At 37.1% G+C, this 15,782-nt stretch overlaps 1 protein-coding gene across 2 annotated transcripts in view; it reads right to left on the bottom strand.

Annotated features, from left to right (window-relative positions):
* Positions 1 to 15,782, bottom strand: part of LOC148939574 (LIM/homeobox protein LMX-1.2-like) — a 44,887-nt gene that overhangs the window by 18,006 nt on the left and 11,099 nt on the right. For both annotated transcript variants that reach the window (XM_089106630.1, XM_089106631.1), the window contains exon 3: positions 3,026 to 3,255. In XM_089106630.1, coding sequence (XP_088962756.1) covers positions 3,026 to 3,255 — 230 coding nt within the window. The remainder of the gene's footprint in view (positions 1 to 3,025; positions 3,256 to 15,782) is intronic.

Raw genomic sequence — 15,782 nt, 5'->3', positions numbered from 1 at the left:
GAAGTTTCTACGCTTTTAATAAAAACCTAATATGCCCCCAAGACATAACTTAAAACCCTTGCCCTGAAGGCTGTGGGGGGGGGCGGGAGGGGTTGTCATCCTTAAAGACCTAATTTCCAAAACTTTCAACTACGTTGAATAAAGTGGGTATATAAAATACTGATTGGATGTTTTTGGAGAAAAGGAGGGCGTAAGAGGAGGGTTAGTTTCCCTCAAAATACTTTCGACTATTAAAAAGGGGACTATTCCTTTGAATTTCCAATTTAATGAGCCCTTTTTCAAGTTTATACGATAAAGAATTCAATAAAAACCTTATATACCCCCAGGGCATAAATAACAACCCTTGCCCTGAAGACTGTGGGGGGAGTGTCCTGCTCAAAGGTATAATTTCCTGAACTTTGAACTGCGTGAAACAAAATGGCTATCTAAAAATCTTTATTGGATGTGTTTGGGGAAATGGTGGGCGTGGAAGGGATGTTAGTTGCTTTCCAATCACTTTCGACTATTAAAAAGGACACTAGCCATTTCAATTTCCAATTGAATGAACCCTTTTTGAAGCTTCTACGACAACGCGTTATGTGAAAACCTTGTATGCCCCCTGGGCATAATTTAGAATCCTTGCCCTGATGGCTGTGGAGATGTTGTCATCCTCAAAGACATAATTTCCAGAACTTAAAACTACGTTGAATAAAATGACTATCTCAAAGTTTTGATAAGATGTGTTTGGGGAAAAGGTAGGCGTGAGGGGCGGGTTAGTTGCCTTCCAACCACTTTTGACTATTAAAAAGGGCACTAGCCCTTTGAATTCCAATTAGCATGAGCCTTTTTTGAAGTTTCTATGACAACGCCTTCTATAAAAAACTTTACATGCCCCAAGGGCATAACTTACAACCCTTGCCCTAAGGGCTGTTAGGGACTGCCCTCAAAAACATAATTTCTATCTGGAAATTAACTACGTTTAACAAAATGGGTATCTCAAAATTTTGATTGGATTTGTTTTGGGAAATGGTGGGCGTTGAAGGGGTGTTAGTCGCCTTCCAATCACTTTCGACTATTAAAAAGGGCACAAGCCACTTCGATTTCCAATTGAATGATCCCTTTTCAAAGTTTCTACGACAACTTCTTTGATACGAAGTGCCCTGCTTTAAAGGTTAAAATTAATAAATAATACATTGTGCCAACATCGTTCTTATATGCCCCCAGGGTATGGCTTAAAATCTGTGCCGTGAGGGTTTTGGGGGAGCGCCTTTCTCTTTACATACTCCTCGTTTCTTGTCTCGTTCTCGAGTGTCCCCGTTCTTTACTTAGGCAGCGCGATCGCGCTGCCTGTGATTTATATAACAACTTTCTATATAGGCCTAAACCTTATATGCCCCCAGGGCATAACTTACAACCCTTGCACTGAGGGCTCTGAGGGGGTTATCATCCTAAAAGACCTAATTTCCAGAACGTTCAACTACGTTGAACAAAATGATTATCTCAAAATTTTAAGTTGATGTGTTTTGGAAAATGGTGGGCGTGAGAGGGACGTCAGTTGCTTTCCAATCCCTTTCAACTATTAAAAAAGGTACTAGCTCTTTTAATTTCCATTTGAATGAGTTTTTTTGAACTTTCTACGACAGCGGTTTCAATAAAAATTGTATATGCCCCGGCGCATAACTTACAACCCTTGCACTGAGGGCTCTGACGGGTTATCATCCTAAAAGACCTAAGTTCCAGAACTTTCAACTACGTTGAACAAAATGGATATCTCAAAATTTTAATTCGATGTGTTTGGGAAAATGGTGGGCGTGAGAGGGGCGTTAGTCGCTATCCAATCACTTACAACTATTAAAAAAGGCACTAGCCCTTTCAATTTCGAATTGAACGAGCCATTCTGAAGTTTCTACGACAACGCTTTCAATAGAAAATTCATATGCCCCCAGGGCATAACTTAAAACCCTTGCCCTGAGGTCTGTGGGGGAGTGTCCTCATCAAAACATATTTTATATCTGGAAATCAATTACGCTGAACAAAATGGCTATCTCAAAATTTTGATTGGATGTGTTTGGGGGAATGATGGGCGTGGGGGGGGGGAGCTAGTTGCCCTCTAATTACTGTTGACTATTAAAAAGGGCACTAGCTCTTCGAATTTCCAATCGAATGTGCCTGCTTTGAAGTTTCTACGACAATGCTTTCTATAAAAACCTTATATGCCCCCAGGGCATAATTAAAACCCTTGCCCTGAGGGTTGTGGGGGAGTTTCCTCCTCAAAAACATATTTTCTATCTGGAAATCAACTACGCTGAACAAAATGGTTGATTGGGTGTGTTTGGGGGAATGATGGGCGTGGGAGGGGGGCTAGTTGCCCTCCAATCACTTTCGACTATTAAAAATGGCACTAGCCACTCCAATTTCCAATCGAATGAGCCCTTTTCGAAGTTTCTACGACATCTTCTTCGATACGAAGTGCCCGGGTATGGAGAAAAAAACCAAAAAAAAACACATTGTGCCCATATCGTTCTTTACTTGGGCAGAGCTAGCGCGCTGCCTATGATGAAGGATGACAGATTTCCGAAGATTGTCCTTGTCGGCCAGCCGTCTTTCTAAACAGGACCATGATTCTGTTTTTATAGTAAATAAACCTTCGTAGCCTTTGCTTTCTAAGTATCAGTTGTACATAAATCCATTAAAACGGCCTAATTCCCCTTTCCAGCGAAGAGATCTGCACTATAGTTATGGAACAGTCCAAATATATTACTCCACATGAAGAAGAGATAATTGTTTAATTTAACTTAAAGTATAGAGATGGACAGGTTTATATTGGATTTTTAAAAACAAAAAATCTTGAAAAACTGTTTGTCAATTTTTTTTTTTTAATTAAAACACAAAATAAAGGTATTTTTTAAAACCTTGCAATCCATTATAGACAGCCCATTATTTGTCATCACAGTCCCGGCTTGTGGGTGCCCTTTCAAGCTTCGCCTTTCTCTGTTGTGACTGGGGATTGAAAACTGCACTTCAAGGGCAATAAGAATCTACTTACCGTGTAGCCCATCTGGTGAGGCTTGATGTAGCAGAAGAAGCTCTCGTTCTAAATCTGCTCGGCAAATTAATTGGCCACTTCGTAGTACGAACTGATCCCCTCTTCTTAACGCTCTTCCACATGCCGTGCACATGAAACAATCCAGGTGAAACGGAAGACTGCCAGCCCGCATCACTAGCTCTTGTGGCATTATTTGATCACCACATCTTCCACAGCGACAGCTGAATATCCTAAAATAATTTTTATAAAAAAAAGACGCATTTTTTTCTATAAAAAAAATAAATTTGTGCTTAAGTGCTTTGGACAACATTCAGCGTATTCGGCTCAATAGTAACAAAAACTGTAAAAATAATGGAATTTTAATAAAAAGAAATCCATCTAAAGAATTGTCTTTTTATGCTCACTCCAAATATATAAAATTCTCTGAGTTTAATATAACCCATCAAAAGCTACGAGCCTTGGTTAATTTGCTTGATTTTCAAAAAAAAAGGATGGGAATCTTCAAAAGTCAAGTGATCTTAATGAAAATCGCACCATCAGATTCAGTATGTCAGAGGACCCTACTCTAGTGGTTTCAAGCTTTTATCTACAAAAATGTGGAATTTTGTATTCTTTGCGAGAAAAATAAAATGACGGATACGTGTTTATTTTTTTCCCCCAAGGGTGATTTTATCGAACCAATGGTCCTAAAAGTTAGAGTGAACAAAAGGATTGGAGGACAACCATCCCTCCCCCCTCTTCCTCTCCTTTTCTAAAAAGACATCCGATCAAAGTTTTGTGCTGGCCATTTGATTCAGCAGAGTTGAAAGTTCCAATGACTATGCCTTTGGGGATGACATGACCCCCTATAATCCTTGCGGAAAGGGCTGTAACTTACTCAATTTGCACATTGTTCACATATAATATTTGCTATTGGGAATGCAGATTTTTTTTTTTGGGGGGGGGGAGGCAATTTCTGCAAGGTGGATTTTCCTCGTTGAGAACTTTCCGCGGGGAAGAAATTTTCCGGGGAAATTTTTAAGGGAAGTTTTACACGGGAGGGGGGGGGACTTCCTGACATAGTTGGAAAAATAGTCAAAAATTAAATTAAAAAAACATGTTTATCAACTGAAAGTAAGGAGCAACATTAGAACTTACAACTAACAGAACTTATTCCATATATGAGGGGGCTACCCCCTAATACACGGAATAATTTTGTTCATTTTCATTTTTAGTGTTGGTCCTTATTTTCAGCAGTTTTTTTCCTTTTTATTTAATTTTATGAAAAAAACAGCCTAAACGGTGTAGGTACACTTTAGGATACGTAGGCTGTATTGTACAAACAGTTTCAATGAAAAAGGGAAAATTTAAGCACTCTAGGCTGGTATGGGATGAGATGAAGAACCGGCACTGTTTCTGTTTTTTTGAAGAAAAACGACTAAATAGTTGGTCAAAAAAGCCTGTTTCAATTTTTTAGAATATGAAAATAAGTGACAATAGCTGGGCTAAAAAGAAATTGATGCATAAAACAGTCCATAGAAACAGTTTTTGTCCTCCATTCTGTTTCGAAGGGAAAATATGGTACTTGAATATTATAGCGATCACACCAATACTTGGGCAGTCGTTCATCTGCTATAAAACCGGTTTATATGTGTTCACTCGGAGATAATTAGCTAAGACTAAGTGAGATAAACTACTATGCAAGTATATTTTATGTTAAATATTTAATATATAGAATAGGTTAGATATTTAATTTAATGCTTTCTCGGCGGCCTGCTTTCCATAATTTTCTGATGTAGTTTACATAGGCCTAATTGTGTTACTAAAGTATTGTATTTTCATCATATTGTCGTGTATTTCATTAAGATTAACCTAATTTAAATTCTTGAGTGTGGTCGCTGTAATAGACAAGTACTGAAAAATTAACCAAAAAGGAATAATGCCTATGCTTCAATGACATTTTAACAAATGACTAAAACCCTTAAGGACTGACTAAAATATTGTTATTCTGCTAACTTCTGGCAAGGCCGTATCCAGGGGGTATAGGGGTTTGAACTCCCTCCCCTCGAAATATTTGTCCGACTCGTACAAACGTAACAAAAATGGATATAAACAATTTTTTATGCGTTTTATGTGTAACCCCCTCCCACCCCCAAAAAAATCCTGGATACGGCCCTGATTTCAAGTGGCTTACATATGCAAGTACTGGTGCATTATGCGGGCACCGCTATATACTGTGTGTGGAATGTCAAAGGGGAAATGCTACAGTCAAACGGGAGAGACAGATACCCGATACTAAAACAGCTGATAGAGTGGAATTGATCTAATATGAATGTTAAAATTACAATTTGGGATTTGCCAAAGACAGAAAAAGAGGCAGTTGATTTTTTACAGGATAAGGCGTTATTGCCCAAGAGTCAGCCAAATGGCAAAATAAACGACACCGAGGTTCTGCCCGCCAACATCTATCAGCTTACTTAACCGAGCACATGTGGCGTGCGAAAGTGAAGTCTGAAGGCAGAGATTATTTTTCAGCGACTGTGAAAGACATTACAGCGTTCTGGGCGCTTAATTGTAACTTGTAATTCTTGTTATTTTGTTCATAAACCATTATAATCAGGTATCTGTCTCCAGGCACGTACGCAGGAATTTGTTTCGGGGGGGGGCCAATTTGTTTCGGGGGGGGGCAAATCCTTCAAACCCCTTATTCTGTTAGAAGTATTAGAAAATTATGGGAAAATGAAAAAAATCGTGAGATTTCAGGCGGGCCAGGCCCGGAGCCCCCCTCTGCGTACGTCCCTGTCTGTCTCTCCCGTTTGACTGCAGCATTTGCCGTGACACTGACTCAGGAACGTTAACTATTATTTTGGTTCATCTTAAAAGTAAAAGTTTATTGCGAAAAGAATTTTATGATGATTTTGAAAAAAGCGACACCCCTCGAAAATGGCGTCAGATCAAAATAACAAATATACCATTGGAATCAACATGGCCAAAACCTTTTACAGGGAAGTTACATTCCCCCTCCCTGAAAAAAAAGGAAAATCACTTTTTTGCATGGGCAGCAATTATCTATCTCCCGTTTTTTTTTTTTTTTTTTTTTTTTTTCAACGGGTCTAGCGGGCTACCAGAACATCATAAAGAGATTCCTAATGTCTCATTCAAAGGCTATTTTTCATATCTATCTGCTTTAAGGTATAAGGAAATATATTTTCACTTTGAAATAAGCTGAGCTTTCTTGTCTGCAACATGGACACGCAGAAATTTATGTACGAAAATTATCTTTTAACTTTTACAATTGCTTTTTTAAAATACATTTTTTGTTAGTTTCTGTAAAGTATAAGTTTATTACAAAAAGAAATTTATGGTAATTAAACCCCTCGAAAATGGTGTCAGATCAAAATAAAAAGTGTACCATTGGAATCAGCAAGGTCGAAGACCTTGTAAAGGGAAATTACAGTCCCCCTCCTTTAACAAAAAGGAAAATTACTTTTTTTCATCGGTACCACTGATCTGTCTCCCGTTTTTTTTTCTATTTTTTTTTCAACAGGCCTAGCGTGCTACCAAAACATCATGGAAAGATGCTTAATCGCTCATTTTTAACCTATTACTGGTACTTATATCTATGTGCTTTTTATCAATTTTACAATCCAAAAGTACCATATAGCACTAAAAACGGCACTTTTGGTGCCACTTCTTAATTGAAAGAGTTTGGAAGCATAAAATGATACCATTGCAATAATTATTGTCCAAGGCCCTTAACTGGAGGCTTATAAGATCCCCTCACATATACTCCCCCTCCAGACCCTCTTAGTAAGTTTCATAAATCAACTAGTCATATTAAAAGTAAAAGATTATTGCGAAAAAAAACTAACTAAAACTAAAAAGTTTTCAAATGAAAACCTACCGAAAATTAACCGTAAATGATCAACAGTTTTGAACTGAACCTTCAAACTTCACGCTATCATGGGGCACGTGGGTTAGTTTTAGCGATGAAAATTAAAAGAATGGGGTTTTTATGCCCCCTTACTTTTTTACCTCTGCCGAGGTTTTGAAAAACACCTTTTTTGGTCATTTCATTGGAAAAGATACTTTTTTCATAAAAAAAAATGGGGGAAACAACCGAAAGTGCACTTTATGGGAATGTGCTATCAAGTTAAATTTATAAAAAGCGACTAGGTATAAATATAAGCTGTTAAATGAGCCCTTAAACAATTCTCTTTTGTTACAGTAGCCTTCTAGTTTTTGCTAGTCAGTAGGTGATTTACAAAGCCGTGTCTTCATTATGGGTTTTTCAGGGGAAGTCAGCCAAGTAAAAACAGTTTTTTGTTCATCGAAAAACAAACATTCCTGAAAAACATGTATTGTTTTGTGAAGTATGGATGATGAACTTTATGTCATAGACTGAAAGTTTTTCGTAGCTGTCAAGGTTGTTTTCAGTATTTTCTATAGGTGTCTTATCTCCCCTAGATCGGTGATAATTAGAAACTACATTAAAATAAATTTTCAACTGAAACTTCGGAGTGTCATTAAAAATTAAAACGAACATACACTATTCCGTATAAATAAATAAGATCATGGCAACGTTGTTTCTACATTAAATTTTAATCAAAAAACAAACAAAGATTAATTTAAAAAAAAACAAAGTTTTTCCGAAGGAAGTAAAGAGCAAAGTTTGAACTTAAAACGTACAAAAATTAGTATTTCACTGCTTATCTAACATATATCAATCAAACTAGTACAAATAAACCAACTAATTATGTTTCCGAGTGTTTCTAGGATTATAGAAAGCTAGTGCTTTACTGAAAAAATAAAAGTCAAGTATAAAAGAACAGGATTATTGATTTAAGAGTCAAAAGTGAGTATGTAGCCTGACAACACTAAACGAATCTATAAAGCTTTCCGTAGTCTTACACCAGTTGTGACATTGGTAACTTTCAGTATACTATTATCTTAAAAACATAAGCGTAAAACTAAATATTTTTTAATAACCGCGAAGTAATTGAACAGCATGCAGAAATATCGGATTGATTTATCAAGCAGCATTTTGTTCTCACCAGCTGTAATACCAATAGTGGGTAATATTCAGTCTTAAATTGTAAGAAATATGCTTTAGTATCACTTGAAATGAATATCAAATAAGACATAATATGAACTCTGGAAATCCAATTATTTTACTCTATACAAAAGTGAATTTCAAGCTGATACAAATTCTAAAGCTAGTCTATAGTCCTAATACTATCAAGATGACCTTACTTCGAACTTGTGTACAAACTAATCATGACAGATTGTCCATGACAGATTGTCCTTTTCAGAGCCAAAACGAAAGCCGGTCATTGAACGGAGCCATTGTGCAGAAGTGATACCAAATTAAACGTAAAAAAATAAAGCGAAATCCTAAAATGGATAGTTGCTTTATCTTAAAAGGAATTAATTCTAAAAAGATTGATAATGTTTTGATTCTGTAAAAAATGTCCTTGATTGGTTTGCTTTTACTGTCCCAAAATTCCTATATTGATTTCTGTTTTCAGTAAAGCGTTAGTTTTGTATAATCCTAAAAGAATAGGGAAACATAATTAGTTGGTTTATTTGTACTATTTTTATTAATATATGTTAGATAGACTGTATGGTAATAATGTTTGTTCGTTTTAAGTTTCAACTTCGCAATTTACTTCCCTCGGAAAAACTTCGTTTTTTTTTTTAATTAATTGAAGATTTGTGACGTGTTTCTTGTATTAATAGTATGGAGAAAATCGCAATATCATAAATGTCAAAATGAAAATTTATCACCGCGTCTTAATGCTCTTCCAAATGCTGCGCAAGTGTAGCAAATAAGTGCAGTGAAGACTGACAGCACGCGTTATCAGCTCTTATCAAGCGCATTATTTCAGCTGTTTTACGACCATAACTAAACGTTTCCAAAGAATTTTTTATCTTCAAAGTCCTTCTAAAACACTTTTTTTTACACCACATGGGTATCAATTCATAAAAATTTAGCAGGGGGTGGGGCAATTTTTTTCTTCCGAAATCTAGGCAGGGGACAATTTGTTTTTCAATTTTGTTGATGGATATACAAAGCAGTATGAAGATGCCGAAAAAGGGCATTTTTCAAATCTAGGGCGCAAAAATTCGGTACTTAACCATTACATGGTCACTTCTATATACTGCTAAAGAAGTCAAGTTTGGTTAATGCTAATTAAATAGAATAAAATAAGATGAATATATAATAGTTTGTAAACAAATTTTGGCAATATGTTTGTACATTGGGGGTGGGTGGGTGGTAAAGCCTGGCATATATTAAATATGTAACCTAACCTAGGTACCTCCCCCCCTAAACCCCCAAAAACAACAGTTTAAATATCGTAAAAGCAATGAAAACCACGCTTTGCATTGCATTTCTCTATAGCTATATCTTGTAGTTAACCCGTCTGGCGGGTTTTTCGTAACTGGTTTCCCTGCACAATATATAAAAGTGACCATCTAATGTTTGAGTACCAAAAATTCTGCACCCCTGAGACTCAGGCACCTGTACACCCGAGAATAAGTTTATAATATACATTTGGAAGATTAAACAGGTTCTTGTAAATATAAATAGGCTCCTTATAGCAGCACTGAAAGCCCAGATTCTTTAGGAGCCCTTGAAATTTACTGCCTTCCTAATATCCTAAACATTGTTCACTCTCCCTAGCCATCTTTCATGTTTAGTGCGTATAAGGCGTTAAAAGCGATGAATATCAACCTCCCAATAACAAATACTAAACATAAACAATGGGCAAACTTCATAACTTACTGCCCTTTCCCCAGGGCTCTGGGGGGTCATGCTATCCCAAAGGACATAGTTACTTATTCCTTCGATGCTAAACAAATTCACTATCTTATATGTTTCAATCGGACGACTTTGGTGAAAGGGGGGTGGGGGTGGGGTGGGGCTAGTTGCCCTCCAATCATTTTGGTCACTTAAAAAGGGCACAAAATCTTTTAAGCTAAGTACCTTGAGGGTCTCATACCTTTGAGGGTCATCCTATCTCGTCCATTATAAACTTTTTTAGTTTGTCTAACCAGACTTTTTAGAATTGATTGGGCGGTCTTGCCATAACTTGTAGAGATCCGAAAAGAGATCCGAAAAAGAGATCCGAAAAGAGATCTGAAAAAGAGATCTGAATAAATGACAGACAACTAAAAGCCAACGCCCACTTTCCCAGAAGTAACCTATTAACTTCTACTGTTTTGTGCCGGAGACAGAGATATTCAGATTCGATCAAACTTACATCATTAGAAAGTGTATATTTTGTTTTTTCGACTGAACGGGGCAGTAGTTCTTTAAATTTCTTTAAAATATCCTAGCACACCTGCTTCAAAAAAATTAAAAATCAATTCAAATGAAGTATCTTTTGGATAAATTGACAGCTATAGAAGTTCGTTGTTGTGCTAACCACATTGATTGAAAGCTTTGCCGACGCAGGATGCATATTATTTATGCCCTACGTACACTGAATAGACAGCGCTTTGCTTAACAATTAGTTAGAGATTATACGTTCTCTTTATCTGAAACTAGCTTCTCATTAGCTTTTAGAGCAGTTGATGCATTTAAGATCCTCTATGAAATTTTACCCAAATTGCTTTGGGAATTCCCTGTGGTGTGGTAAAAATTTACTAATGGGTCCTTTGTCTTTAAGACGGTCAACCGACGCTGAGACTCACAAAATGATTTTTAGGCTGTCCGCCCTTAAAGTTGTCCGCATGAAGAATGAACAGGTAGTCTAAGGGATAGAATACAGGGGGAATTCCTATGTAAAGAATTGAAAAAAAAAATCAATATTTTGCACGGAAATTGCAATAAAAACTGACAAAAATAACAGATCATTTTCGATTGCATACAAAAAAATTTGCAGTCCCTTCGATAAAATTTTGAGGAGATGTGGAAATTTTGCAGCTTAATCTGGAATCCAGAATTATATATTTTGCATTTGGTGAGAACCAAGCTTAAGCGTGAGAGTGTTTGCGTCCTTTTTGAGGCTCTATTTGATTTTTACACCTTCCGCAACGATAATTGAAATATTATCGCTTGTCCTAAAATATTCCTAAACCTTTTCTCTGAATTGAATTGAATTTATTTATAGCTAGTTGAAAAAACAATAACAAACAGAGTAAAAAAAAAGAAGAAGAAGAGAAAAAACAAAAGCAAAAGAAAAAGACAGATAACGAAAAACAAAACGAAAATAAAATTCATAGAATAATCGCAAAAGCATAGTAAAAAACCAAACAATCACACAGTATACATAAGAAGCAAAAAAAATGGAAATGGAATAAGTTTGTTGTCTGATTTTTTTAAAAGCATAATAAGGTTATACAATACCTTTTCTTCTCTTTTCTCCCCCCCCCCCTTATTTTGTACTCTGTCATTTAGGGGCTCTGCGCCCTTTTTTGTTTTGACAGGTTATAATAAATTGAATTGAATATAACATGAAACTATATTGGGAAAAACAGAATTCTCATGAAGAAAAAGAAATATAAAAATTTACAAAAAAAGATGTTAAACGTTTTTACAGGCTACTTCGAATATCACGTTACGATTATGAGAGTGAGTTTGTTCGTTGACCTTGTGAAATATTGTGAAATATTATCTTGTGAAATATTAGCTTTATGTTCTGGAATATTACATTTCAAACATGATTGCAGATGGGTTTTTTTTGACGGGAATAAGCGTCCATTCGTTTAAAAAAAAAAAAAAAAAAAAAAAAGTCAGTTTGCACTGACAAACCAATAGAAAAATATAAGCAAGTCTAAATTCCCACAGGAATAAAGAAAAATTAGAAAAAAATTATTAAAAAATAAATACAGCCAGAGACTAAAATTTACAATTCTTTGATTGTAAAGTTGGACCTTTTTTTTACTTTACTTAAAAATAATTTTAAGAATGTTTAACTGCCGCAACCTCTTGGTACGGTTTAAACAAATATATAGCAAAGTTATAAGTTACAATCATGGGGTTCTAAATTCTTGCGAAAACTTTTAAAATTTAAAGCTGATTCCGAACGGATTCTGCAAACTTTGACTTGAACAGAAAATTTGACTCTTCTGATTTCTAAAAGACGTAATGCCTGATTCTGATTTGGGGTTTTATCCAATAAAAATGATTTTCGTCGAAAATCAGTTTTCTTGAGCTTTCATTTGTTGATTTGTTTCGTGTTTGCCTCTAAAACACAAGATTTTTGTATTTAGATTCAAACCTTGAATCCTAACTTAAAGAGCTCTCAACTGAATATACATTCTTTCTTTTTAACGTAGCACATAGGCTGGTAGATAAATAGAGATGAGACGATATGGGATGGGGCCTGCTTCTTAATTAACGTGCATTTTATTTCCAGGTCTCCGCGTTCTTTTTATTTTAACACCTGGGAAAAATCCATACTGATTCTAGAAACAGAGAGAAAACTATATTTGTGAGATTTTCCTAGTTACATTTACTTTATAGACAAACGGGAAGAAAATTAATCATAGCAGCACAAGAAAAAAATTTAAAACGGAAAAGCCCTTTTTCTTACCTTTTTGCCCTTATTCCTTATCACCTTATGCCCTTATTACCTTTTCTTAGCCCTTATTCTTACCTTTTTCTTACCACATGTTTGATAAAAAAAAAACCTGGTATATAGGTTGATAGGTAAATGGAGACGGCACTACTCGAGGTGAGAGATTGATTCTTCATATGAGTGTTTTTTTTTCAGGCATTTAGGTTGTCAGACCTTTCTGGCGAGGATTTTTATCGCGCATGTGTATTTAAGAAGGGTATAGGTTACCTGTCATAACCAATTCTGCAGTAGAGTCTACCCTGTTTGAAGAAGCAGGACTGAGATAGCCTGTTGCTACAAGGGTATAGGCTACCTGTCGTAATCGATTTTGCAGTAGAGTCTATCCTGCTTGAAGAAGCAGGACTGAGATAGGCTGTTGCTACAAGGGTATAGGTTGCCTGTCGTAATCGATTCTGCAGTAATGTCTACCCTGTTTAAAGAAGCAGGACTGAGATAGCATGTTGCTACAAGGGTATAGGATACCTGTCGTAATCGATTTTGCAGTAGAGTCTACCCTGTTTGAAGAAGCAGGACTGAGATAGCCTCTTGCTACAAGGTTATAGGTTATCTATCATAATCGATTCTGCAGTAGAGTCTACCCTGTTTGAAGAAGAAGGACTTAGATAGGCTGTTGCTACAAGGGTATAGATTACCTGTCATAATCGATTCGGCAGTAGAGTCTACCCTGTTGGAAGAAGCAGGATTGAGATAGGCTGTTGCTACAAGGGTATAGGTTGCCTGTCATAATCGATTCTGCAGTAGTGTCTACCCTGTTTGGAGAAGCAGGACTGAGATAGGCTGTTGCTACAAGGGTATAGGTTACCTATTATAATCGATTCTGCAGTAGAGTCTACCCTGTTTGAAGAAGCAGTACTGAGATAGGCTGTTGCTACAAGGGTATAGGTTACCTATTATAATCGATTCTGCAGTAGAGTCTACCCTGTTTTAAGAAGGAGTACTTAGATAGGCTGCTGCTACAAGGGTATAGGTTACCTGTCATAATCGATTCTGCAGTAGAGTCTACCCTGTTTGAAGAAGAAGAACTTAGATAGGCTTTTGCTACAAGGGTATAGGTTACCTGTCATAATAGATTCAGCAGTAGAGTCTACCCTGTTTGAAGAAGCAGGACTGAGATAGGATGTTGCTACAAGGGTATAGGTTACCTGTCATAATCGATTCTGCAGTAGAGTCTACCCTGTTTGAAGAAGAAGGACTTAGATAGGCTGTTGCTACAAGGGTATAGGTTACCTGTCATAATTGATTCAGCAGTAGAGTCTACCCTGTTTGAAGAAGCAGGATTGAGATAGGGTGTTGCTACAAGGGTATAGGTTGTCTGTCATAATCGATTCTGCAGTAGTGTCTACCCTGTTTGGAGAAGCAGGACTGAGATAGGCTGTTGCTACAAGGGTATAGGTTACCTATTATAATCGATTATGCAGTAGAGTCTACCCTGTTTGTAGAAGAAGTACTGAGATAGGTTGTTGATACAAGGGTATAGGTTACCTGTCATAATCGATTCTGCAGTAGAGTCTACCCTGTTTGAAGAAGAAGGACTGAGATAGGCTGTTGCTACTAGGGTATAGGTTACCTGTCATAATCGATTCAGCAGTAGAGTCTACCCTGTTTGAAGAAGAAGGATTGAGATAGGCTGTTGCTACAAGGGTATAGGTTGCCTGTCATAATCGATTCTGCAGTAGTGTCTACCCTGTTTGGAGAAGCAGGACTGAGATAGGCTGCTGCTACAAGGGTATAGGTTACCTATTATAATCGATTATGCAGTAGAGTCTACCCTGTTTGAAGAAGAAGTACTGAGATAGGCTGTTGCTACAAGGGTATAGGTTACCTGTCATAATCGATTCTGCAGTAGAGTCTACCCTGTTTGAATAAGAAGGACTTAGATAGGCTGCTGCTACAAGGGTATAGTTTACCTGTCATAATCGATTCTGCAGTAGAGTCTACCCTGTTTGAAGAAGAAGGACTTAGATAGGCTTTTGCTACAAGGGTATAGGTTACCTGTCATAATTGATTCAGCAGTAGAGTCTACCCTGTTTGAAGAAGCAGGACTGAGATAGGCTGTTGCTACAAGGGTATAGGTTGCCTGTCATAATCGATTTTGCAGTCGTGTCTACCTTGTTTCGAGAAGCAGGACTGAGAGAGGATGTTGCTACAAGGGTATAGGTTACCTTTTATAATCGATTCAGCAGTAGAGTCTACCCTGTTTGAAGAAGGAGTACTGAGATAGGCTGTTGATACAAGGGTATAGGTTACCTGTCATAATCGATTTTGCAGTAGAGTCTACCCTGTTTGAAGAAGAAGGACTGAGAAAGGCTGTTGCTACAAGGGTATAGGTTGCCTGTCATAATCGATTCTTCAGTAGTGTCACCCAGTTTGGAGAAGCAGGACTGAGATAGGCTGTTGCTACAAGGGTATAGGTTACCTATTATAATCGATTCTGCAGTAGAGTCTACCCTTTTTGAATAAGCAGTACTGATATAGGCTGTTGATAAACGGTTATTGGTTACCTTTAATACTCGATTCTGCAGTAGTGTCTACCCTGTTTGAAGAAGAAGGACTGAGATAGGCTGTTGACACAGGCGAGGATTTTGATCTTGTATATGTACTTAAGAAGAGCATAGGTTACATGTCATAATCGATTCTGCAGTAGAGTCTACCTTGTTTGAAGAAGCAGTACTGAGATAGGGTGTTGCTACAAGGGTATAGGTTGTCTGTCATAATCGATTCTGCAGTAGTGTCTACCCTGTTTGTAGAAGCATGACTGAGATAGGCTGCTGCTACAAGGGTATTGGTTACCTATAATAATCGATTCTGCAGTAGAGTCTACCCTGTTTGAAGAAGAAGTACTGAGATAGGCTGTTGCTACAAGGGTATAGGTTACCGGTCATAATTGATTCTGCAGTAGAGTCTACCCTGTTTGAATAAGAAGGACTGAGATAGGCTGCTGCTACAAGGGTATAGGTTACCTGTCATAATCGATTCAGCAGTAGAGTCTACCCTGTTTGAAGAAGAAGGATTGAGATAGGCTGTTGCTACAAGGGTATAGGTTGCCTGTCATAATCTATTCTGCAGTAGTGTCTACCCTGTTTGGAGAAGCAGGACTGAGATAGGCTGCTGCTACAAGGGTATAGGTTACCTATTATAATCGATTATGCAGTAGAGTCTACCCTGTTTGAAGAAGAAGTACTGAGATAGGC

Source organism: Artemia sp. Qi Xiang Cuo, chromosome 21, assembly GCF_049724085.1.
Source record: "Artemia sp. Qi Xiang Cuo chromosome 21, ASM4972408v1, whole genome shotgun sequence".
In the NCBI taxonomy this organism is placed as follows: Eukaryota; Metazoa; Arthropoda; class Branchiopoda; order Anostraca; family Artemiidae; genus Artemia; species Artemia sp. Qi Xiang Cuo.
Note: the sequence above shows the minus strand (reverse complement) of the source record. Positions and strands in the feature narration are given on the sequence as shown.